Source organism: Acipenser ruthenus, chromosome 15 (genome assembly GCF_902713425.1).
Source record: "Acipenser ruthenus chromosome 15, fAciRut3.2 maternal haplotype, whole genome shotgun sequence".
Taxonomy (NCBI): domain Eukaryota; kingdom Metazoa; phylum Chordata; class Actinopteri; order Acipenseriformes; family Acipenseridae; genus Acipenser; species Acipenser ruthenus.
Window position 1 is genome coordinate 9192153 of NC_081203.1, and position 26392 is coordinate 9218544.

The window sequence follows — 26392 nt, forward strand, 5'->3', positions numbered from 1 at the left end:
CACAAAAGTCAGAAAATGCAACACGACAAAGATATACAGAGTCCCTTTGGATCATTTTTAGTTAGTAATTATAGTTTTATCTTGAGGTTAATGTTTTTGATACTGTAAACATTTTAAACTTTATGCTAAGGTGGGAAGTAAATAGTAACGTGAAACATTTACAGTGCAGACTATTTTGTATTATTTGTAATGACTTTTCCCAATTGAAAGCGAATAGTCTTTCCAAAGATTACTAAATACTGTCTTTTAATTCTTTGCATCCAAAGACATGTAAGTAAGTTTTAAGAATGAAGCCTACTGTTTGGTTTTCTGTAAAATTATATATTAAATAAACGGGAGAAAAATGTTAACCAGATTATTCTGCCTTTTATTGCAACTGTGGTACCATTCAGTGAGTGAAAATTGTAAAGGGTACTTTAGCTGAAACCTCCGGACCAGAATGGGTAGAGTTTCAAAAAAAGGTTGGAAACAATTTAGAATGTGAGTGGAGCAAAGAGTGGGACTGGCTGGTGCAACATTGCCACCCATGACAGGAGATTGCTGGCTGTCATTTCATTTAGCAAAATAGATTTTCAAAAATTACCTAACCCACATACACTATACAATACATTTACTAATAGGTGACATTTAGTTCTGCTAACATTGTCAACATGAATATTTATTGAAAAGGTAAGCTGAAAATAACACCCTATCCACACTGCTCCAGCTCCATTGTAGTATTATTATTATTATTATTATTATTATTATTATTATTATTATTATTATTATTATTTATTATTTTATTTTATTCATTTATTTATTATCAGAAGCCCTTATCCAGGGCGACTTAGTTACAAAATATCACAATACAAAGTGATATAACAGAAGTAGATTGAAATAAAATAGAGAAAACATCCACAGAAAAAGGACGGCTGTTTTTTAAAAATGTAGTACTAGAGGTGCAAAACAATTACATCCCAAAAGTAGACAAGTCTAAATCTAAAACAAAATGGCCAAAATGGTTTAATAGATCAATTTAAAAAAATAATCAGCGAAAAAAGGCACAGAGCATTTATAAGGGACCAAAAACAAAGTACACAGAAAGAGTACTTGGAACTGCAAATGCAAGTCAAAAAGGAAGTTTTTGGTCACAAATGGAGATTAGATAAAGGGGCATTCAGAACTGAAAATAGGAGGCACTTTTTTACACAGAGAATTGTGAATGTTGTTGAAGCTGACACCCTGGGATCCTTCAAAAAGCTGCTTGATGGGCTACACTGGCTCCCAGTCCGTGAGAGAATAGATTTCAAGATCCTTTGCACTGTTTATAAAGCATTAAATGGAGTTGGACCAGCCTATCTTCAAGCTGTTCTTCCTGTTAGAATCAATACCAGGAATTTACTTTCGAATGGTTCCCTCCATATTTCTCCTCCTTTTTTCCCTCCAGTTAATTTGGGAGGCCGCACCTTTCAGACCAGAGCAGTTTATTTATGGAATTTGTTGCCAGTGGAAATTAGAACCTCTTCTAGCCTTCTTCTGTTTAGAAAGCAATTAAAAACTTTGCTTTATCAAAGAATATTTGGGTAACTTTAGAGAGCTGGAATGGTTTTAATAATTTAATACATAATAATAATAATAATAATTTATTTCTTAGCGGACGCCCTTATCCAGGGCGACTTACAATTGTTACAAGATATCACATTATTTTTTCATACAATTACATTATTTATTTATTTTTTACACATTAGTTTTTACATACAATTACCATGCATGTATACATGGACTCTAAGTTTAAACATTTTGGTTTGTTTTTTTATTAAACTTACATGACATAAGCAATTAGTGTTTGTTTTTATTAGCACTATTTTCTTACATTTTTTTCCCATGGTAACATAAAATGAAGCAGAAAATGTCAACTTTGTGCTTGAAATAAACATTTACAATATTAAATGCTTAGTATTGCAAATAGAGGCCCAAACAAGTGGATGATTAGCTCAAGTTCACAAGCTCTTGCCGTGTGTCTGCTGCACTGAAAGTATTTTGTGTGGCTTCTTTTGTAGGTTCAGTGTTTATTATTATTATTATTATTATTATTATTATTATTATTATTATTAAAGCTCAAAAAACAGGAAGGAAAGGAAGGTGCCACACAAATAGAAATGAACAAGAACAATTGAAAGTGTACGTGGTTCTTTTTTGACCTTTAACAATTAAAAGGGAGTGACTTTCTGATGTAAACAAGTTGCATTTGAGATCCAAAGGAACAAGAACATTAAAACACATGCTGTACAACATTTAATTCAGCCCTTGTGCACAGGTAAGAAAAAATAGATTTCACTTGAAACTAAATACATATTTTACCTCAGCGTTATTTGACTGGATACTTGCATCAAGTTTCACAGACCCTATTTTACCGTCCTGACTTATTATTTGGTATACATTCTAATTTCAGGTGTAATTTGAATCTTAACTTCATTCAGTTTGGATTCCTGAGCAAAAAATCAAACACAGCCATGGATCCCAGATTCCTGCCACTTTTCAGTGTTTTTTTTTTTTATATATAACTTCTCCTCACTTTCATCTCTGAGTATAGTCAAGAGTTGTGAGTTTTACAGATGCTGTCTGAACATGTGTGTCTTGAGGAGGTGCCAGAAGGTGGTCTGGGACTGAGCAGTCCTGATTATCCGTTTCTCACTATGTTTACAGAATGGTAACAAAGAAACCTTCAGGACTTTCTGTGCTTGTTGTTTTGTTTGGGTTCCAGGCAGACCCAGTGATGGTGCTGAACGATGACAACACTGTGGTGGTCACATCGAAGCGACTGGTGGAGGGGGGGGTCCCACAGCTGGAGCAGGGCATGATCGTGGGACAGCTCACACTAGCTGACGCCTTAATCATAGGGAACTGCAGTAATCAGGTATATTACTACACTCTTCCATTCTCCAAAAGTTGGTCATTCTGAAGCCCAGTCTACATTGTTATTGTTGGTATATTCCCTTCAGTCACTGCCTGTATAATTGTACTATGTTAGGTTTCCAATCTCTGCTATACTTTACAAAGCATGTATGTTTTTTTCAAAGCCTTTCAGGGCAACTTCTTGTACACCATAGAGTTTTATTATTCAAAAAAATGTGTCTGGCACCTGGCTTCCTGCCTTGTGTAATTCCCTAAAATTGTATTCCAGTTCCTAATCCCCTACCTGATAGTTATCTTTCATAGTTTCAGTTAACGGAACAAGAAAGTGGATACAGCAGAGAGGATGAAAATTGAGATGCATTATCCTAATAGTATTTATTTATTTATTTATTTATTTATTTATTTATATTATGTATTTATTTAGTTTAGACAAGCTCTTGAAAATAAAAACAACACACAGTCAGTTGCAACAAACTTGAGAAATGTAGTCCTTAGTTCTGTATTAGGTTGCGTACTAGCTAGTACGGTATTATCTACAGATCATTTCCTTACTCTTCATTCTATATGGAGGCTGTGTGGTCCAGTGGTTAAAGAAAAGGGCTTGTAACCAGGAGGTCCCCGGTTCAAATCCCGGCTCAGCCACTGACTCATTGTGTGACCCTGAGCAAGTCACTTAACCTCCTTGTGCTCTGTCTTTTGGGTGAGACGTTGTTTTAAGTGACTCTGCAGCTGATGCATAGTACCCTAGTCTCTGTAAGTTGCCTTGGATAAAGGCATCTGCTAAATAAACAAATCATATATTTGTGTATGATTATTATAGTACACTTCTTAAAAGGAATGTGTGTTTTACAGTACGTTTTCAAATAAAGCATCATTTAAAAGATATTACATGGCCCTTTCACACTGAAGAGAGTAGGATCTGTAACAAGATTACCATTACATTTCTAGAACACTCAATGCAGAGATATTCAGTACTTGAAGCTGAAAAGAACAGTTACCAGAAGTCAGAAACGCTCCAAATTATAGTCCAAACTCTTTTTAGTGCTAGTCAGTGAAATCCAGCAAAACAAGTAAAATGTAATTGTAAGTATAAAGTGTAACCTTTTCATTATGTAACAATTTTTAATTCATTGTTTTAAAGTATCAGCAGTTACAATGGATGGAATTTAGACTAATGCGAATGCTATTTGACTTACATGTGTAGAATTATGTTTAACTCAATGCTTTATTCATTTAAGTAACCACTTTGTTTAATATTTTGCAAATACATATCAAGGGGTTCTGTTCATACAAGTAACCAGTTAGTAAGGCTCTTAGTCTATCTAGAGGCAATCCATTCGATGCAATTGAAACTATCCTGCAGATTACCATTAGTACTGTCCTCTGTACTGACCGCAGGATCATCCACACTTAGTACTCTATTTTACTTCATTGCAATTGACCTACTGTGTTTGTCATCTTGGTTTCAGTAAGTGACTTTAAGGTTATGTATTTATATAGTGCCTTTCATACAACAGTATCGCAAAGTGCTTTACAAGTCAATAATAACAAAAAAATACAATAAAATTAATAATTAATTAACTATTTAAAAAAATACAAAAAAATTAACATTGCAGTAATCGAGTCTAGATGAGACAAAAGCATGAATTTGCTTCTCAGAATCAGGCAATGAAAGACAAGATCTAATCTTAGCAATATTTCATAGATCATAAAAAGACACTTTGGTGACATTACAGAGATGAATCCCACATTTCTGCCCTCTGATTTGGGGTTTAAATTTAAAATTACTCAACTCTGTTTTTAGAGAATTGGCAAATTCCAGTTGTCGCTAAGAACCCAGAATCAAAACTTCTGTCTTATCTGAGTTTGACTGCAAAAAACTGAGACATTCAGATTTTTCCATCATTCAGACACAATTAAATTAGAGACCGCAGAGGTAGCCTCAGGTTTCACAGAAATATAAAGCTGTGTGTCATCAGCATAGCTATGAAAATGTACACTATGTTTACAAAATATCTCCCCCAGCGGTAGCATGCATAAAGAAAATAATATGGGACCAAGAGTGCCACAGTTACTGTAGATAATCCTGATGCTGAATCTCCCAAGGAAACATTCCATCTATGAGTAAGATATGATTTAAACCAGTTTAGTACAGTTCCAGACAACCCTACCCAGTTTTTAAGGTGATCCATTAAAATGGTATGATCAACAGTATCAGTGATGCACTTAGGTCTAATAAAACCAGAATGGAAATAGACTCAGTGTCTGCATTTACCAATAAGTAATTTACAACTCTAACCAGTGTAGTCTCTGTATTATGTGCAGGTCGAAAACCTGATTGGAACTTTTCAAGAACTTTTATTGTTATCAAGAAACATATTACAGTAAGTTGATTGGCTACTAGCTTCTCCAAGATCTTAGCTATAAAAGGTATATTGGAGCTAGGTCTAAAATTGCTCAAAACTGTAGGATCTAAATTAGATTTTTTGAGTAACGGCTTAAACACGGCAGTTTTAAAAGCAGTTGGTACTGTTCCAGTTGACCAAAGATCTGTTAATAATTTCTAAAACAAAGTCATATAGATCACAAAAAATGTTGGAATTGGATCTAAAAAACAAGTGGAAGCGTTAATCTGCATCACTAACTTATTCAGATATTGTATTGTCATAAGGGAAAATGAATCCATGAAATAAGTCATTGGTCTGATCGGCACATTAAGATCAGAACCACCCTGAGAAATATGATCTCTAATATTAGTAATTTTACTTTCAAAATAATTCAGAAATGCTTCACAGTTAGCTGGTGTGGCTTTGATATGAGGGGGTGCAATCGGGGAGGGGTTACCGTACTTATCAATAGTGGAAAAGAGGACCCTGCGATTTATCTCTGCATTAACACATTTCTCTCAAAGCATTATTGTACTCCAGCCTATGCTGTTTCCCGATATCATAGTGAATATCCAAAATATTGTAGTCCTCCATTGGCGCTCTAGTTTATGACCTTACCTTTTCTTTCGGCGTATGTCAGCAGTTACCCAAGGTGAGGTTCGTTTAGAAGACACTTTGAGTTCTAACCGGGGCCACTGTATCAAAAGTATTTGATAAAAGACAATTGTAACGATCAACTAACCTATCAAGTGAAAGAGACGGAGCAGCAGTGAGCTGTGATAGCCTCAGTGTATCAGAGAGCCTGGATGCAGTGGATGAATTTATTATGTGAGTTTTAATGTAACGTAATGCACTGCACTCTGACAACTTAATCTCAAAAAGAACCGCCAAATGATCAGATACAGTAGGATCTAATGTTGAAATGACAAAATCTAATGTATGGCAATGATTGTGCATAGGCCCTGTAACATGCAGAGTGTAATCAAGAGAATCTAAAAGACAGTCGACAGGGGTTCCCGTCTGCCTGTGTTGTGATGCTTGTCATCTTAAACACCTTTCAGTGCTTGCATTAGGTTTTACTCTGTTTGACAGGATCTTTGGTTTAAGCAGGTACAGCACTGTAGCAAGGAAATGTTAGTCCAGCCCCCAAGACTGAAAAGGAACTGACAGAGCTAACCAACCTTTTAGCTAAAAGAGCAATGCTTAGGGTGGTTTCTGAGTGACTCCCCCAGTAAAGGCATGACGTGTGGTGTGCAGGGTGAGTCATTCACTCGGGAGCGCAGGTTCCTGGTTGTGTGAAGTCACTGGTCTTTGCTGGTGTTTCTGGAGGGAGTGTCACATTTGGCTCTGGCATTCCCACAGGTTAGGGAGACAAAAGCAGCAGGATCACCTCATCGCCGGCAGATCTCCGACATCTGTTGCTCGAGTTTCTGAGTGTAAAGAGGCAATTGGATTGGTTGTGGGATAGGAGGACGCCCTCTGGCCTTCAGTTTTCATGCGCTGTTGTGGGGAATTGCTGTGGTGAGGGAATGTAATTAATCAGGGTAAAATAACTAAGCACTCTAAAAAAGTGATGACCAGGGAATTTTTAAAGACCCCTACAAATAATGTTCACTGGAACTGTGGAAGTCACTATGAACATGATTGTGGGACTGCAGTTTTAGATGATCAAACACTCAGAGTAAAGCCTGCGTTGTGTTCCATAGCCTAGGTATGCAGTGCCTTCTGATTGTGTAATGAGTCTTTCTTGTCCCGCAGGTCAAGTTTAGTGAGTTGACAATAGATATGTTTAGAATGCTCCAAGCTCTTGAGAGGGAACCAGTGAACTTGGCAACACAGATGAATAAACCTGGAATGCTGGTAAGTAAGCAAAATCCACTTTGAGTAACAGTGACTTAATATCCTGTTGACACTTCAATAACTTGAAGGAGCTCTGCTGGTATGGGATTAGTGTAATGATGCACTGACGGTTGTATAGTTATAACCCTGTGGTATGCATGATATATTTTGTCAGCTTATCTTTTGACTTTTAATTCTTTAACAGCATGGATATTGGTATTTGTAGTGCCGAGTAATTACATTGACACTTTAAGTCTTAAATACTGTATTTAAGCATAGGACATGAAATCAATCTAGAATTGTGTATTGGTTCCCTTAAAGTTTACCACCATAATTGGTTTTCTCATGCTTTTACTATGCCTTCGCATAGTTTACCATGGTTTGCCATTTTTGTAATGCTTTACCATACCTATCTGGGCTTTACAATGCTTTCCTATGCTTTACCTGGTTTTCACTGTGCTTAATTACACTTTGCTCTGCTTTTACAGTGGTAAACATTTATAAGGGTTTATCAAGGAGGCTGTGTGGTCCAGTGGTTAAAGAAAATGGCTTGTAACCAGGAGGTCCCCGGTTCAAATCCCCCCTCAGCCACTGACTCATTGTGTAACCCTGAGCATGTTACTTAACCTCCTTGTGCTCCGTCTTTCGGGTGAGACGTAATTGTAAGTGACTCTGCAGCTGATGCATAGTTCACACACCCTAGTCTCTGTGAGTCGCCTTGGATAAAGGCATCTGCTAAATAAACAAATAATAATGAAACTCATCAACTCAATAAAATAGTAGTTATATTTAAGATTCCATTAGATTTTGTTTGTGTTATTCAAGTGCTGGATTTTTATAATAATTTAATATATGTATATGTTATGTATATGGCACATAGGTTAATGTTTGTTCCTTTTGAATTATGTTGCAGTGACCAAGCAATCTACCATTGTGTAGTTATTCGAACCACTGTGTGTATGTACCATTTAAAATAAAGAACTACAATCTCTCTTAGGCTATTAGAACACTGTATTAAGACTTGTACCAAACATCTGTTTGGGCCACCATTTGCCCTGAGATCAGCCTTGACACGGTGTGGCGTAGACGCCACAAGGAGCTGGAAGGTGTCTTGATGGATGTTAGTCATTCAGTCGCTAATATTTCACACAATTGCTGCAGATGGGTGGCAGAGGATCGTTTAATATTTTCCTATTGTAAAAAACCCAGGCCTTAACAAATTTTAGAATATTCCAACCTTCGTCCAATCTCTCATTTACCTTTTTATGTTTTTATGTATTACCTTCGAATTTACTTTCGAATGGTTCCCTCCATATTTCTCCTCCTTTTTTCCCTCCAGTTAATTTGGGAGGCCGCACCTTTCAGACCAGAGCAGTTTATTTATGGAATTTGTTGCCAGTGGAAATTAGAACCTCTTCTAGCCTTCTTCTGTTTAGAAAGCAATTAAAAACTTTGCTTTATCAAAGAATATTTGGGTAACTTTAGAGAGCTGGAATGGTTTTAATAATTTAATACATTATTATTATTATTATTATTATTATTATTATTATTATTATTATTATTATGTATTTCTTAGCAGATGCCCTTATCCAGGGCGACTTACAATTGTTACAAGATATCGCATTATTTTTTCATACAATTACATTATTTATTTATTTATTTTTTACACATTAGTTTTTACATACAATTATCCATTTATACAGTTGGGTTTTTACTGGAGAAATGTAAGTAAAGTACCTTGCTCAAGGGTACAGCAGCAGTGTCCCCCACCTGGGATTGAACCCAGGACCCTCCGGTCAAGAGTCCAGAGCCCTAACCACTATTCCACACTGCTGCCCCAAAGTGTATAATTTTGTGCAATATATTTACGTTGTACTGTACTGTGTGTTTTATACTATTTATGATGTACCATCTGTATCACATGGTACTACAGACGTGCTCAAATTTGTTGGTACCCCTCCACAAAAAACGAAGAATGCACAATTTTCTCTGAAATAACTTGAAACTGACAAAAGTAATTGGCATCCACCATTGTTTATTCCATATTTAATAGAAATCAGACTTTGCTTTTGATTTTTTATTCAACATAATATTGTAAATAATGAAACAAATGAAAATGGCATGGACAAAAATGATAGGACCGCTAACCTAATATTTTGTTGCACAACCTTTAGAGGCAATCACTGCAATCAAACGTTTTCTGTAGCTCTCAATGAGACTTCTGCACCTGTTAACAGGTAGTTTGGCCCACTCTTCTTGAGCAAATTGCTCCAGCTGTCTCAGGTTTGATGGGTTCCTTCTCCAGACTGCAAGTTTCAGCTCTTTCCATAGATGTTCGATAGGATTCAGATCAGGACTCATAGAAGGCCACTTCAGAATAGTCCAATGTTTTGTTCTTATCCATTCTTGCGTGCTTTTAGCTGTGTGTTTTGGGTCATTATCCTGTTGGAGGACCCATGACCTGCGACTGAGACAGAGCTTTCTGACACTGGGCAGTACATTTCGCTCCAGAATGCCTTGATAGTCTTGAGATTTCATTGTGCCCTGCACAGATTCAAGGCACCCTGTGCCAGGTGCAGCAAAGCAGCCCCAAAACATAACCGAGCCTCCTCCATGTTTCACTGTAGGTATGATGTTCTTTTCTTTGAAAGTTTCTCGTCTGTGAACATAGAGCTGATGTGACTTGCCAAAAAGCTCTAGTTTTGACTCATCTGTCCAAAGGACATTCTCCCAGAAGGATTGTGGCTTGTCAATATGCATTTTAGCAAATTCCAGTCTGGCTTTTTTATGTTTTTCTTTCAAAAGTGGAGTCCTCCTGGGTCTTCTTCCATGGAGCCCACTTTCGCTCAAAAAGCGACGGATGGTGCGATCAGAAACTGATGTACCTTCACCTTGGAGTTCAGCTTGTATCTCTTTGGCAGTTATCCTTGGTTCTTTTTCTACCATTCGCACTATCCTTCTGTTCACTCTGGGGTCGATTTTCCTCTTGCGGCCGCGCCCAGGGAGGTTGGTTACAGTTCCATGGACCTTAAACTTCTTAATAATATTTGCAACTGTTGTCACAGGAACATCAAGATGCTTGGAGATGGTCTTGTAGCCTTTACCTTTACCATGCTTGTCTATTATTTTCTTTCTGATCTCCTCAGACAACTCTCTCCTTTGCTTTCTCTGGTCCATGTTCAGTGTGGTGCACACAATGATACCAAACAGCACAGTGACTACTTTTCTCCATTTAAATAGGCTGAATGACTGATTACAGGATTGGAGACGTGTGTTATACTAATTAAAGAAACGAATTAGTTTGAAATATCACTATAATCCAATTATTTATTATCTTTTCTAAGGGGTACCAACAAATGTGTCCAGGCCATTTTAGAATATCTTTGTAGAATAAGCAATAATTCATCTCTTTTCACAGCTTCTTTGCTTTATTCTATGACATACCAAAGGCATGCAAGTATACATGATAAAATAGCTTTTAATTTCATCACTTTTCAGGAGGAATGAAGCATTATTTCAATGAGCTGTAAGGGTACCAACAAATTTGAGCACGTCTGTATATCTGAAATTATTTTAATGTTTTTTGCTTTGTACAGTGCTCCAATTCCAATTGGCGAGTGGCGCTATATAAAAATGTGAAATAAATAAGTAAATAATATTTCACACAATTGCTGCAGATGGGTGGCAGAGGATCGGGATGGCAGATGCAACATTTCAGGGTCATCCCAAACATGCACAATTGGATTAAGATGCAGGGATTGTGGAGGCCATTGAACAAGCCTTACGTTTCTGTCACACTCCAGTCGTACACAATTCTGGCACAGTGGATGGGTGCATTATTGTCCTGAAAGTAGACAGTGGCTAGGCAGTGTTTCACACTTTTGAGTTTTACAGTACTTATGTTGAGAGAACCATTTATCCTATAAAAATCAGTTCAACCATTCTTTAGACAAAGTTACTGAGAGCATATGGGGATAAATACATCACACTTGTATGTTTACAAATAGCTAGAGGTTCTTATCTAATTGTGGTGAAACTTGGTTTCAACATTATGTACCACAAGTAAGAATATCAACATATGTAATGGAATGTAGCTCATGCTGACCTGGGGCAGTATGTTACTGACTGATTTGTAAAGGTTTTCAGTCATAGTTTCAGTATTGCCAGACAGTCAATACTTTGGAACATTAACTGTGCTCTTGAAATGCTTAGCATAGCCTTTCTAAGAAAATGCAGGTGTATTTCTTTCTTCATGTTATTGTTTATTAACGACCTTAACCCTTCAAGGTACAAGGGGCATATGTGCCCTACAAATAAAACAATGCTAACTTTCTTATTATTATTGGCAATGAGGTACACACACAACAGGGTTTAAAATGTATGGACAGGTTGGATCTGGTCATCCAATTATGAATTCACTCCAAATGTATTTTAAGAAGAAACTGTTTGTTCCAGATATTTTACACAGACATTCTGAAACCAATAAGTGAATCTCCAGATATAATCCATATCAAATTTCCAAAGTGGTAATACCATCAAAGTGAATTGGAGCATTTGACATTGAATATAGGGGATCAATAGATTTGGGCACCATGGTAAATATGTATTACAACAAATAAAAGTTTGTAATGAATGTTTAGTGCTGACAGACATTAAATTCTTTACTGTGTGTTCATCAGCTTCGCTTGTGGAATGCTATTCAAGGCACCAGCAGAGTCTCTTCAGGTGCAGTTTTGTGCTGAGAGTCGATATTGTGGAGCTACTGCTGAACAGCATGGCTGAGTACTGGGTTCATGCTTGATGGTGTGACAAGGAAGCAAAAATCACAGGGAAAAAAAAGAGACGTTTTAAGCTTGACTGAGGAGGTGTCTGGGTTCTGATTTTTCTCCAGGATCCGAGCGAGAAGCCTGCCAAGCGTGAGAATCCCCACAAGTACTTGCTGTACAAGCCCACCTTCAGCCAACTCTACACATTCCTCTCCGCAGCATTTAAGGTTTGCTATGCGCCTGCCTTTAAGGTTTGCTATGCGCCTGCCTTTAAGGTTTGATAAGCGCCTGCTGTTTTCTTTTGCAGTGCATTAATAATGGTGCAATTTGAATTGTCAAGAATAAAACATTCACTGCATGTTGAATTGCTGAAATTGACAAGAGTGATCATTTCAAATTGTAGCTAACAAAGTAAATGTCATACATGTTTTGTTTTTGCGCTTCTATTAGCTAAGTAGGTCTCTTTGCAGTTTTTTGGGGAGAGTTAAAGGATGCTCCATGTTTCTATATGGGGGTTGTCTGGTTGCACTTCCTGGGTTATTTAATCTCAGCAGTGTCTTTTAAGGTCTGTTACAGTAGCGTCACGGCCCAGGCTGGTTACCGGCAGAAAAGAAACCCAGAAACAGAATCTGCAGTTCAAGCACAAAAGCTCACATTTATTAAACAAACACAAAAACGGGAACAAAAGAAACACGACACAAGGACCAAAATAAAAGGTTCAACAAAAGAACAAATTACTTGTAGGCTGGGCATTAGCATTCACTACACTGTTACAAAATAATATACAAAAATCACAACACAAACACTCACCCCCAAACTCCTCCCACAAAGGATTTTGCTTCCTTTTATACACGTGGCCACTGCCCAATTAGCATCAATTACCTAACTGGGAATGGCCACACCTGTGATTTCTGGCAGGGACAGATATAACCTCATCCTGCCAACCTTACATTCCCACACGCACACACTATTTACATTCACACAGACACTTTTAGAACATAAGAACATAAGAAAGTTTACAAACGAGAGGAGGCTGTTCGGCCTTGGTCTTGGTCTTGGTCTCAACATATCCGGTCTCGGTCTTGGTCTTGGTCTCAACATATCCGGTCTCGGTCTTGGTCTTGGTCTCAACATATCCGGTTCCAGTCTTGGTCTTGGTCTCAACATATCCGGTCTCGGTCTTGGTCTTGGTCTCAACATATCCGGTCTTGGTCTTGGTCTCAACATATCCGGTTCCAGTCTTGGTCTTGGTCTCAACATATCCGGTCTCGGTCTTGGTCTTGGTCTCAACATATCCGGTTCCAGTCTTGGTCTTGGTCTCAACATATCCGGTCTCGGTCTTGGTCTTGGTCTCAACATATCCGGTCTCGGTCTTGGTCTTGGTCTCAACATATCCGGTTCCAGTCTTGGTCTTGGTCTCAACATATCCGGTCTCGGTCTTGGTCTTGGTCTCAACATATCCGGTTCCAGTCTTGGTCTTGGCCTCAACATATCCGGTTCCAGTCTTGGTCTTGGTCTCAACATATCCGGTCTCGGTCTCGGTCTTGGTCTCAACATATCCGGTCTCGGTCTCGGTCTTGGTCTTGGTCTCAACATATCCAGTTCCGGTCTTGGTCTCAACATATCCGGTCTCGGTCTTGGTCTTGGTCTCAACATATCCAGTTCTGGTCTTGGTCTTGGTCTCAACATATCCGGTCTCGGTCTCGGTCTTGGTCTCAACATATCCGGTCTCGGTCTCGGTCTTGGTCTTGGTCTCAACATATCCAGTTCCGGTCTTGGTCTCAACATATCCGGTCTCGGTCTTGGTCTTGGTCTCAACATATCCAGTTCTGGTCTTGGTCTTGGTCTCAACATATCCGGTCTCGGTCTTGGTCTTGGTCTCAACATATTCGGTCTCGGTCTTGGTCTTGGTCTCAACATATCCGGTTCCGGTCTTGGTCTTGGTCTCAACATATCCGGTCTCGGTCTTGGTCTTGGTCTCGGTCTCAGTCTCAACATAACCGGTCTCAGTTTTGGTCTTGGCTCAGTTTTAGTCTTGACTACATCACTGTTGTATAACAGATTATTTTGCTTGGTATCTGAATTTGGCGGTCTATAGCATGCCCCTATTATTATGCCCTTTGAATTCTTGTCCATTATTCTGACCCATATTGATTCTGCATTGATATTTTCTTCCAGATTTAACACCTGGGCTTCAAGACTAATTCGTCTCCATCAGTCTCAGATAACCACGTTTCTGTAACACCTGTCACATCATAGTTACTTGTTAGTGCAAGTTCTAACATTTTGTATTTGAGACTTCTAGCATTTAGATAAATACATTTAATGGCTATCTTACCTGAGTTGTTGCCCTTGTTTTGATGTGGTCTTTCTTCTGTTTTTTTGTGATTTCTCCCCCCTTCTTTTCTAGTTTTTAAATGCTTCTGAACCTCCTCGAGGATCCTTTCTCTGAGTAGATTGGTTCCCTTTTTATTTAAATGCAGTCCGTCCCGCCTATATAGATAGTCGTATAGATAGTCCTTGTTGTATTAACATACCCCACACACACTATTTACTAGTGCTGGGACGAACACAGGATTTTCATGTTCGGATATTCGCTCATAATTTAAATATTCGTTTGGATATTCGTTCGTTTTCCAAAAATAATAAAAGCCATTATATTACTCTGAACGCAGGCAGAGACAGCATAGCAGCAGAGGCAGGAAGCGTGGCCGTGGCCCCTGTGTGTGTGCCTTTATTTTACAGCAAGACCTTACAATATGTAACACGTTGAAATAGAAAAATATCCCAGTAGTAAAGAATACGTTGTGTAGGACTTGCTTTACCCCAATGAATTAACTACAAAACAAAGGATGCCAAATAGCAGTTCAAGTTAAACGTGGTTTTGTTTATTCCCGAAATAAATAGTACCAGTACGTAAAGTTGACACGGTATTTTTTTTTTTAATTCCTGCTGTTTCTTCACAGTAAACATCGGCCATAGACACATTTTATAAATGAATAACACAAGCTTTACTTGTGCCTTTGTGTAGCTGAACAAGAAAACAAAAACTGAAATTTAAACTTTAAACACTTCAAATAAAACAAATGTGGAAATGACTTTGTAAAATGAAGGTGAAAAAAACTCACCGTTTTGCTTCTCGTATATTCTTCAGCGTATAACAGAAAGTCGCAACAAAAATATATACTATCAGAGCTAGAAGTTAACTTTTTAAGGCAGTAGTGAGAATTTGCTACCTGCCTGGAAAGTAGGTAGCAAAATGGTCTTATTCAGTAGCAGTTTATTCCACGAATAATTATATATAAAAAATAATTAAAAAAAAATAAACACCTACTAATGTTTTAAATAGACTGAATACCCCAAACTATCACATAGCAGGTCTATATTTAAATCAGAAAGTATTTATTGAAACCACCTTGTGCTCGACTAAGTAATGGAACTAATGCAATTCTTTGTCGAAATGTATTTTGTAGTTATACAAGAATGCCACCATATCTGTCATCTAAGCATTTGATGTGCCATCAGTACGGTTAACCAGGTTATGTTTCATCGGTGCAAATTCAGTGGTATGAAATGATCCTCTTATCAGTCTTCAGTTGTTGACTGGGATTTCAGTAACAAATCACACACATATAAAGACAGCGATAAAAAAAAAAAAAAAAAAAAAGTAACGTGTGCTACAATATCGTTGAATCCTGCATTGTATGACCTTATAAATTATAAGGTTACAACCACAACCAAGCTGTTTTGAAAATGAAAGCTAATTCCAACGTGTTTGTTCAGAAATATGTATGCTTGCTCCCTGCCTTTTCACTGCATTTTTAAATGCTGTACAATGTTGAAGAAATTAACTAAATAATAGCAGAATAAGGGATATCAACCAATGTTTTTAAAAAAAATACGCTGGGTTTGTTTTATTAAAAGGTGACATTAGTTAGCCGTGTGTGTATAATATACACAGAGAATTGTAAGGGTATGGAACCAACTCCCCAGTAATGTTGTTGAAGCTGACACCATGGTATCCTTCAAGAAGCTGCTTGATAAGATTCTGGGATCAATAAGCTACTAACAACCAAACAAGCAAGATCGGCTGAATGGCCTCCTCTCGTTTGTAAACTTTCTTATGTTCATATATATATACTGATATGTACTGATAAAACAAGGAAGACGTTATAGCTAGCTATTTGCTCCTGTGGGCTGTTTTTTTTTGGAGTCAGAATTTTGATAAAGTAATAATTATCTACCTATTATGTGTTCATTTTTAGCATCAGTGAAACCAGGGTTAACATTATAACAAAATAATCTCCATGACAGATTAAATTAGCATTTTATAGACCCTGAATAAACGTAATATCCTGTTAGGTCATTGCCTGTTATCTTATAAAATTGTAATGTTTTTAACAGTTGTTTAATTTTACTTTTGGTCTATAAAATAAAGTTCATACTTTAAAATTATATTATATCGTGAAGCTCTATTAGCAATTGTTTCCCGCTTTATGAAAGATACAAATAATGTACATGTTAAAAAAATAATAATAATACCGGTAATTATGTACGTGTTCACTTAGGGTCATATACTGCAGTGTAAGGTATCAGGAAAATGCTACTGCTTAAACAAACTAGTAGCAAATTAAGCGTTTTGGTTAGCAACATGCTACCAAATATACGTTAACTTCGAGCCTTGATAATATATACAATCTATATAAAAAAAACTACACAACATTTTCAGGAAGTTGGGTACTTTAAGCGAGGCATTTCAAAATGACGTACTTGTCGTTTTTCTGTCCTATCTGGCTCACTCTAAAATAGCACAACGCGTTTTTTTGTCCCAGATGGCTTTCCATAGAGACTACTGTGAGTGCGCGTGCATAATCTGGTTTGTTTACATTTTGCTGTCTAAAACTTTTAAATAGAGGCTCGAGAGCTGCTGTGTTGATTCAGTGGTTTTTTTTTTATTTTTATTATATATAGATTAATCACACAGAGCTCTTTTTCATTTGCCATTTTTTTTAAACTGTCGCACAAATTCTGGTGAGGGTAAAGAAGTGCAAGGTTTGTCATTTTTAGCCAATATGAACATCTGATTTTTGAATCCGAATACATGTAGAAAAAAAAATATTCATTCAAATATTCAGATATTTGTCCCAGCACTACTATTTACATTTACACACACGCACACACACACACACACTATGTACATTCCCCCCCCACACACACACTATTTACATTCACGCACACACTATTTACATTCCCCCTACACACACACACTATTTACATTCTCACACACGCACTAGCATGTCAGTCAATAGAGGAAGCAGCTGGGCCCAATGACCCGATGACCTAGGAAGTTCAAGAGCTTGCAAACAGAGATGTACTTGCCTTAGTGCAGTACCTGTTCTAGTGAAATACATGTTTGCTGAAACAGGTGTTTCTTTCGAAACTGCAAATTTGAGACCTATCTGACAAACGGATGTGCATGGTAGAGAATATGAATGGAACTATTGTGTTAGCTCAGTTACTGTAATGAACCACCAATGGGCCTTATTTAAAGAACTCGGGATCCGATTTCCAAAGCGTTCCCATACAGAGTTCTTTAAATTAATACAGTACCTTGGAAGATATAGGGCTCCTACTGTACCATTTAAAGTGATAGTAGCGAACAAAATAATCCCATAAAGCTGTTGTACACTTCTACTTGTGATATAGGTCTCAAATGTGCTGATGGAAATACATATTATAGTAAACAAGAAAATACTGTAACGTATGCTATAACATGTTTGTTTTTTTAAACTGCACGTTTTGAAACCTACATACCTAATGAAAGTGCAAAACAGGTAAGATAATGGAATTATTTTGTTAGCTACAATCATAAATGGTGCAGTGTGGGATTTAGTAAATTTAAGCAATTTTCTTTTTGCTGGATATATAGAAGTGATTCCATCCAGAACTGCAAATCACTCAATGGTACTAACTTGAAGGAATAACAAAAGAAACTAAATACATTTAATGACAAACATTTTGACTAGAAGCCTTTTTCCGTGTAATTGTGTGTTGATTGTGAATGGAATTTTCTTTGCCTTCAATTTAAAGAAGAGACGTTTGTGGTCTCGAAAGCTAGTTTATATATTTTGTATACATATTTTAGCTGATCTTATTAAAAAGGTATCCCCATAAAAATATTGTTCATACATCTTGGCGCTGATATTGAAAAAAACTTGTAATGTTTGTCATTTAATTTATTTACTTTTAGTTATTAAATATATATGTGGTCCTTTTATGTCCATATTTGTCTCAACAAACCTCTGCAAACTGTAATTTTAAATAGGCAGTATAGATTTTGTTTTCTGTATGTTTTATTTGTATTTGGTGTCTTTATCGTTAGGAACTTCCTGCCAACAGTGTGCTGCTGATGTACCTGTCTGCGACCGGCGTCTTTCCTACAGGCCGCTCTGATTACGAAGGTACAACAATGGAATGTATTCAGATCCTCTGCTTCCCAGTTCATTATTACTTGGAATGTATTCAGATCCTCTTCTTCCCAGTTCATTTACTTGGGATGTATTCAGATCCTCTTCTTCCCAGTTCATTATTACTTGGGATGTATTCAGATCCTCTTCTTCCCAGTTCATTATTACTTTGAATGTATTCAGATCCTCTTCTTCCCAGTACATTATTACTTAAAAAAGGGAATTTATTAATTGCATTTTAATCCTAACCTTTTTATTTAAAAGAGAGTAACTACAAATCTGATGTTTGGTGAACTTTCGAGGGTACGAGCAGCGTACCTTGACCCCCAGCAGCATTACTCTAAAAACCCAAAACAAACCAACTTAGAGCACAGCTCCTGAAAACCACTCTGAACGACTGCATCGGGTTTGTTAGATTTCGTGCTTAATTTGAATTATTTCATACTATAAAACAGGTGGGGAACCTATGGCCCGTTGCTTAATGTCACCTGGCCCGCAGCACACATTTGTAAATATATGACAATGTCACTTTTAAAAAAAAATAGGGCAGCAGTGTGGATTAGTGGTTAGGGCTCTGGACTCTTGACCGGAGGGTCGTGGGTTCAATCCCAGGTGGGGGACACTACTGCTGTACCCTTGAGCAAGGTACTTTACCTAGATTGCTCCAGTAAAAACCCAAGTGTATTAATAATAATAATAATAATAATAAATAATAATAAATACATTTTTTTCACTGTTTGGAGGTTAGCGATGGGGTTGTAAGTAGGTTAGATATGTGGCAACAGGTTTTGTATTTTTGAACATCATGCACATGACGTGGTTGCTAGGCAGCGTGATTTTCTGACACCGGCTGTGCTGCACGTTCCAACGCATGAGACATTTGCAAAAAAAAAAAACTCTTAATTTGCTCCTACTACTATCGTGTACTTCTTTCATTAAAACTTGGCTACTGCAAACAAAAGAAGGAAAGTGGATGCAGAGTGTCGTGTTTTTAATGAAAAATGGACACATGATTTTTATTTTTTTTGTGAAGGTGAAATGCTAGCCAGTGTGCCTGATTTGCGGCGATGCAGTTTCTGTCATGAAAAAATCAAACCTAGAATGGCACTACAACACAAAGCACATAAAATATGAAGAATTTCAGGGACAACTGCGTGCCGACAAAATTATTATTATTATTATTTATTTCTTAGCAGACGCCCTTATCCAGGGCGACTTACAATTGTTACAAGTTATCACATTATTTTTACATACAATCACCCATTTATACAGTTGGGTTTTTACTGGAGCAATCTAGGTAAAGTACCTTGCTCAAGGGTACAGCAGCAGTGTCCCCACCTGGGATTGAACCCACGACCCTACAGTCAAGAGTCCAGAGTCCTAACCACTACTCCACACTGCTGCCCGATTTAAAGCATTGAAAAAGAATTTGAATGCACAGCAAGCTATTTTTACAAGACCAAGAAAAGAGCTGGACAGTGTTGTACAAGCAAGCTGTGCGGTGAGTGAACTTATTGCAAAAAAACTTAAGCCTCATATAGAAGGTGAGTTTGTAAAGGAGTGCATAGTTACAACCACCGTTTTATTGGTGCCTGAGAAACTTAAGTTATTGAAGCTTTTGAGCTTATCTCGCAGAACAGTGTCAGATCGAATTCACGATATTGGCTCAGAATATTGAAATGTATCTGACAGATTCTGAGAGCGAATTTGAGTTCTATTTTCTGTCTATTTGATGAGACAACAGATGTAACAAATACAGCCCAGCTGTCTATTTTTTTGCGTGGAATCACACAAGGTTTTGAGACACGAAAGGATTTGCTCTCTTTATTGCCAATGAATGGCAATTGAGAAGGCTTTTTAATAGAGTGGGCTTACTACTGATGGTGCCCAAGCTATGGTTGGATCACAAAACTGACTTGTTGGCCTGATCAAGAAAGAAATGAATCGCCTCAGTCCTGATCCAAGTAAGTTGAGTGTGTCTCACTGTATCATTCACACAAAGAATCTGTGCGCGCAGTCCATGCAACTGAACAACGTTATGTCTGTAGTAGTATTGAGCATTAACTTTATTAAAAGTAGAGCAATAAATAGCCGCCAATTTTAAAGAGCTATTGAAAGACCTTGAATCAGAATATGGTGATTTAGTTTTGTGAAGTGCAATGGCTGAACCGAGGGAGCATGCTGAAGCGGTTTCATGAACTGAAGGAAGAAGTGAAGCTTTTCATGGAGATGAAGGGAAAACCTGTGGTTGAGTTGAGTGACCCCAAGTGGCTGTGTGACCTGGCATTCATGGTTGACATAACGCAATACCTTTCGGAGCTCAATTTAAAATTGAAAGGCTCTAACCAGCTGCTTACATGCCTACTTTCAAAATGGTTTGAAGCAAAGCTAAAGCTGTGGGAAATGCAACACAGTGCATTTTTTTCCAACACTTCAGGGACAAAAACCAACATCAACAGTGGAGTATGCCAAGGAGTGCTCAAATTGACTTAATAAATTTATTGAGCGATTTCAAGACCTAAAATCGAAGGAACTTGAATTAAACATTTTTGCCACTCCTTTCAATGTTGAAGCAGTCGATGTACCTGAAGACATTCAACACGAAATAACTGAACTGTAAAGCAACAGTGAACTTCAGGCTAAATACAACAACCTGCCTCTGCCAGAATTCTACAAACTGTACGTGGGAGCCGATGAATTTCCAAATTTGAGAAGACACGCGCTGAAAATTGCATTGCTGTTTGGTACAACGTACCGTTGTGAACAGTTATTTTCCAAGCTTATGCTTGCAAAGAACCGCCTGCGTGCCAGCTTAACAGACGACAGTTTACAAAACCAGTTGCGAGTGGCAACATCTTCAGTGCCAGCAGATATCACAACGTTCGCCAAGGAAAAGCAATCTCAACCATCACACTAAAAAAAAAAAAGCGGGTGAGTTTAAACTTAAAAGTTTTATATTTAAAGAAAAAGTCTCAATTTCAGTGTTTTAAACTAAATTAAGTTGGTATTTTGTGTGTGGCCCACAATGGATTTTTTCCATGGACCAATGGCCTGTTTATAGGAAAAAGGTTTCCCACCCCTGCTACAAAAACTGAATTCATAATTTTATATGCAAATGTTTTATGGTTCTTGACTTAATTGAAAACCAACAAGAATCTTTGAATATAGTACATGCATTTCCTAAATGGTAATAATATCAACACTAACCAGGGTTTTGCGATCTCGAGTCATCCCTCGTCTGCTGTCTCCGCTCACGCTCCCTCGCGACGGCTTTGGTATACTTTTCCCAAAAGTATTGTTGGTGGTCGTCTTCGAATTGAATTGAAATGGAATGTTAGGTTATGGATGTAACCCTGGTTCCCTGAAAGAGAAGATGACCACCAGCCTGCGAGGTCGCTTCGGTCACCTTCGCGAGTTCGATGCAAAAGAGGAAGTGAGCTCCATGGAGTGACAGTTTGTTCCCTCGGAAGGCGGGACCGAGGACATCACTCCCCGGTAGGGCCTATCGGCAGCTGTGATATAAAATGCTCAGTGAATACCTGACCTGTGGCATCCCAAAAGTATTGTTGGTGGTCGTCTTCTGTTTTAGGGAACCAGGGTTACATCCGTAACCTTAACGTTCAGCACTATTGAGTGTTTCAAAGTTGGTGACAACTTTAAGCATTTTGCACTGAAGGAGTAGGAGGGGGAGGTCAATACTTGCAACTCAGTATAAGTGTGACATTTTATTTAGTCACTCGTTTGTAATTTACTATACTACAGTCATTTTTATGTGTTGTCTCACCAGTAGCAACCATACATAGAGATACATTCTTGCAACATTCAATCATTTGTCAAACTTGTCATAAAATGTCATCAAATTACTATTGATTATATTATCAATGCATCCCATGCATTCCTACTGTATGCATGTATTTTCGTATAGTCATCTGTGGCAATGTGCCCCACTCCTGTGTGCATTTCTTTGTTATATGTTGTATGTAGTGTGTTAATGTTGGTGTATAGATATTGCTGCACGGGATATAAATGGGTGTGTGCAGCACAAGTTATTTAAAATGTATAATTGTATTTAGGCACAGGGATTGCACTTCACTTCACGTGCATTTAAAGTATTTAATATGTGAGCACGGGGTTGCACAGATTTAGTTCACGTGCTGGGATTCAAGTGAATAATTAATTGGTAATTGAATCCCAGCACAATTGTATATATAGATGCACGTTTCATTCACTCTGGGTTGTGTGTTCGGTGAGTGGAGAAACGGGTGTGTAGGAGGAGAAAAAGTAAAGAAAAAGTTTCTTTGACTCACTGTGTTTGTTTGTCTGTTTACTGTTTTGTCGTTTTGTTCGTCTATTTATTTTGGCCCAAAGTGCCGTGTGCTGTTTTTGTTTAAAACCTTTTATTTTGTTCATTATTAAACGCGCAACAGCGCAATTCACATTTCACTGTGCAGTACTGTGTGTTTCTTCCGGGTCTGACGTCGCCACTACAGCCTGCTTGTCACAGCATCCCATTATGCATGTTTCCCTGCTTCCAGCTTTACTACATCTCTGTCTGTTTGCTGGTTTCACAGATTTGATTAGCGCTAATCCTGGACTACCTAATGTTACTGTGGGTAAGGTAGTCCAAACCTAGTGTTAATCAAGGTCTGTGAAAGTAGCCGTTAATCTATATCTTAAGAACCTAATGTAATTTGTGATTAAACATAAGTACATTGATAAAGAAAAATGTATGACAATTCGACTAGTGAATACTTAATTCACTCTTCTAAATATGTGTGATCCTCATGCTTACAATCACCTTTTCAATGTGTTAATTGCTTTAACAGCTACTGTAAATAGGGTATCCATCTGTGATAATTAGGATATGTTTAAGCTTGGATGTCAGTAATTAATATCATAGTTGCACTTCCCTTTTGGATGCATCTATTTAAAATGAGGTGTGACGAATTAAGATCCTAGTTGCAGTGGAATGATGGTAGCCTTAAGCGTAATGAATACTTTTTTTTTTTTTTTTTTTTTTTTTTTTATAATTTAGTTGTTGCCAATTAGTTTTTATTATTTTCTCCCCAATTTGAAATGCCCAATTATTTTTTAGGCTCAGCTCACCGCTACCACCACTGTGCTGACTCGGGAGGGGCGAAGATGAACACACGCTGTCCTCCGAAGCGTGTGCCGTCAGCCGCCCACTTCTTTACACACTGCAAACTCACCGTGCAGGTGCCTCAGAGCTACAGCGTCGGAGGACAACGCAGCTTACAGGCAAGCCCGCAGGCGCCCGGCCAAACTACAGGGGTTGCTGCTGCGCGGTGAGCTGAGGACACACTCCCTCCCCCCGGGCGACGCTCGACCAATTGAGCGCCGCCCCCTGGGAGCTCCCGTCCACGGTCGAATAGTCGGTGGAATAGTCTGGACTCGAACCGGCGAGTGCTTTTACTGGATGCGCCACTCGGGAGCCCCTAGCGTAATGAATACTTTTGATCGGTTTAATTACGATTGTCTTTATTCATGTTTAGACACCCATTAATTGCGACTTCCTCCCTAGTTAGTAGTTCTTCCTCTCTCTCACACACTTATAGTTTGTCTGCTTTTTGCTTGTTAAAATAAAGCCATACCACTGTTTTCTCTCGCTGTAGAGGAGGACTGAATTAAAGTAATACTCCAATGCCCAGTTTAATAACATGGCACTTAAACCCCTCCTCTATAAATAGCAGATGTCTACAGCAAGAGAGAAACCAACCATCTTGGTAGCAGTGGCCCTGATACATTTTCGCTTTAGGATACAGTAGTGTTACAGCAATTTTTTATTTTTTTTTATCAATGACACAATAGTAAATATCGTTTTTCCGAAGTTCACACCACCTGCCTGTACTGCACAGTTCATTTTATTCCCCAAATGCTGCTGCTATATCATAGCATAGTACATGATTCAGTAATTCTGTGCAGCTTCATCAAAGAGCTAAGTAACACACTTATCTCTGACTTATGGCTTGTGTATTCCACTTATTGCGATTATTTTAGGTGTTTTATAGTAATTTTACTTTCATGTATTGTGCATTCAGCCGTGGTTTTCGTCTAAGTTCCTTAGCAGCCTTGTGCTCCGCGTGAAGCTGGCAGCTCTGCTGCCCCATCCTTAAGTCAGCTACTTGTGCTCTCTCTTAAGCTGTTAGCTTTGGTTGAAGCTTAAAAATAACAAATAATGTTTTGTTACAAACTAGATTAAAATAACAGTAATTGTTTGGTTACTGTATTGTGTGTGAATTATTTTTTCTTTCTGTATTTTCTGTTTTTTCCACAGAAATAGTAACGCGGCTGCTGGGCTCAGCTGTCCTGCGTTAGACCAAGACACGCCTTGGGTCAAGCTGCTTGCAGCTTTTCCCACTGTGTGTCGTTGCCACATTAAGATCTGCTTGCAGAATTAGTGTGAAAACTGTTAGGGCTCTAGCAGTAGCTTTTCCTCAGTTTTCAGACTGTTGGTTAGACAAGAACGTTATAGGTTGGTATCCCTATAATTGGTCACATGTTAACTGTAGGTCCCAGACCTGCTTCTGTTTCCATCGGTACAACGAACAAGGTTATCTTTTGCTGATTCACTAGCAGTCGCTGGGCCACAGCGAAGGCTGTCTGGGTTTTGACAGCAGGCTTCCCCCAGTCTTAGGGCTGTGTTTGGTTAAGCCAGAAGCTATACAGATGGGTATCCCTGTATACTGCTTCTTCAGTAACTCTAGGTCACTGATCTACCACCGTTCTTAGTGAACAAAGTTACCGCAACGGTAGTGAACAGTGTGTTCCTTGCTCCATGCACCATACCATTTGTACCGTGTGCACCGTGCTGTACCGTTTGCACTGTATCGTGTTCATTGTGCATCGTACCATACTGTCTGTACCTTACTGCATGCATTGTGCATCGTACCATACTGTCTGTACCTTACCGCATGCATTGTGCCCTGTACCGTACCTTGTGCATTGTGCACCATACCATAACATACCGGTAGAGCAACAGGGAGTAGCAAACATAGAATGGCAGCAAGAAGATCCTGCTGTCTATCGCTGCCTCGGAGGATGTGGTCGATCAAGAGTTTCCCTCTGAGGGAAACTCAGATAGCACAACGCCAGTAGCGCATATGTCATTGTCAGCAGAGCTTAAAGTCCCATGGTCTGTAGTTGACAAGTTGAAACACTATTTTTGAGGATGATCCCGCTCCCTCTCATGTGTCTCCTTCAGTACACCTAGACTTTCTTTTTAAGGTCTATTCATTCTGGGGTCACCCGGCTACAGTGCCTGCTGCTTCCTTGGGGACGCTGTACAGCTTACATGAGGCAGAAAAACTTGGCTTGGCTAATTTCCCCCAGTAGATGCCACTATTGCATCACTGGTGCAAGCTCCAAAGCTAACGCTTTTGAAGAAAGATGGTACCTGCCCGAATAAACATTGCAGGGCTTCAGAGACTATTCTCAAGAAGGCTTACTCAGCCGGTGTGTTCGCCACACGGCTGTGCAACTACAACAGTACCGTGGTAGCTTACCAGAACTGATTGTTAAATCTCTCTGAGAGCCACAGACCTACACCACAACAGCTTGAGGAGCTGCGGTTGGTGAATAAGAACCTGCTCCGTATATCTAAGTTGAATGGTCAGGCGGTGGGCAGGAACCTTGTTGCGTTAGTAGCCGCAAGGAGACAGCTCTGCCTGTCCCAAACATGAATAGCTGATGGGGACAAGACATCATTGCTGGATGCTCCCATTACTCCAGGACACACTTTTGGTCCTGCAGTAGATGATATGCTGCAGCGCTGTCACCAGGCGGCCAAGGTTCCAGCGGCTTCAGAGACCAGTACAGCCGGCCACTGCTAAAGCCACAGGTGGGTTTTCACAAACTACCCGTGGCTGCGCAAAGGGGAAACTTTTTAAGTTCCACCATCATGCGCAAAGGCAAAGGCCTCAGGCTAAGCCTCAAGCAAAGCAGTATCCCTAGCAATTTTCTGCCACAGGCCCAGGGCCCTTTTCAGTGAGTCACCTGGTGTACTGGCGTCAATGCACCT

General features: G+C 38.7%; 1 protein-coding gene across 4 annotated transcripts in view; it reads left to right on the forward strand.

Moving 5' to 3' along the window:
- Positions 1-26392, forward strand: part of LOC117422582 (protein SCAI) — an 85697-nt gene that overhangs the window by 36477 nt on the left and 22828 nt on the right. For all 4 annotated transcript variants that reach the window (XM_058987141.1, XM_058987140.1, XM_058987143.1 and 1 more), the window contains 4 exons: positions 2744-2896; positions 7041-7142; positions 12013-12114; positions 18270-18348. In XM_058987141.1, coding sequence (XP_058843124.1) covers positions 2744-2896; positions 7041-7142; positions 12013-12114; positions 18270-18348 — 436 coding nt within the window. The remainder of the gene's footprint in view (positions 1-2743; positions 2897-7040; positions 7143-12012; positions 12115-18269; positions 18349-26392) is intronic.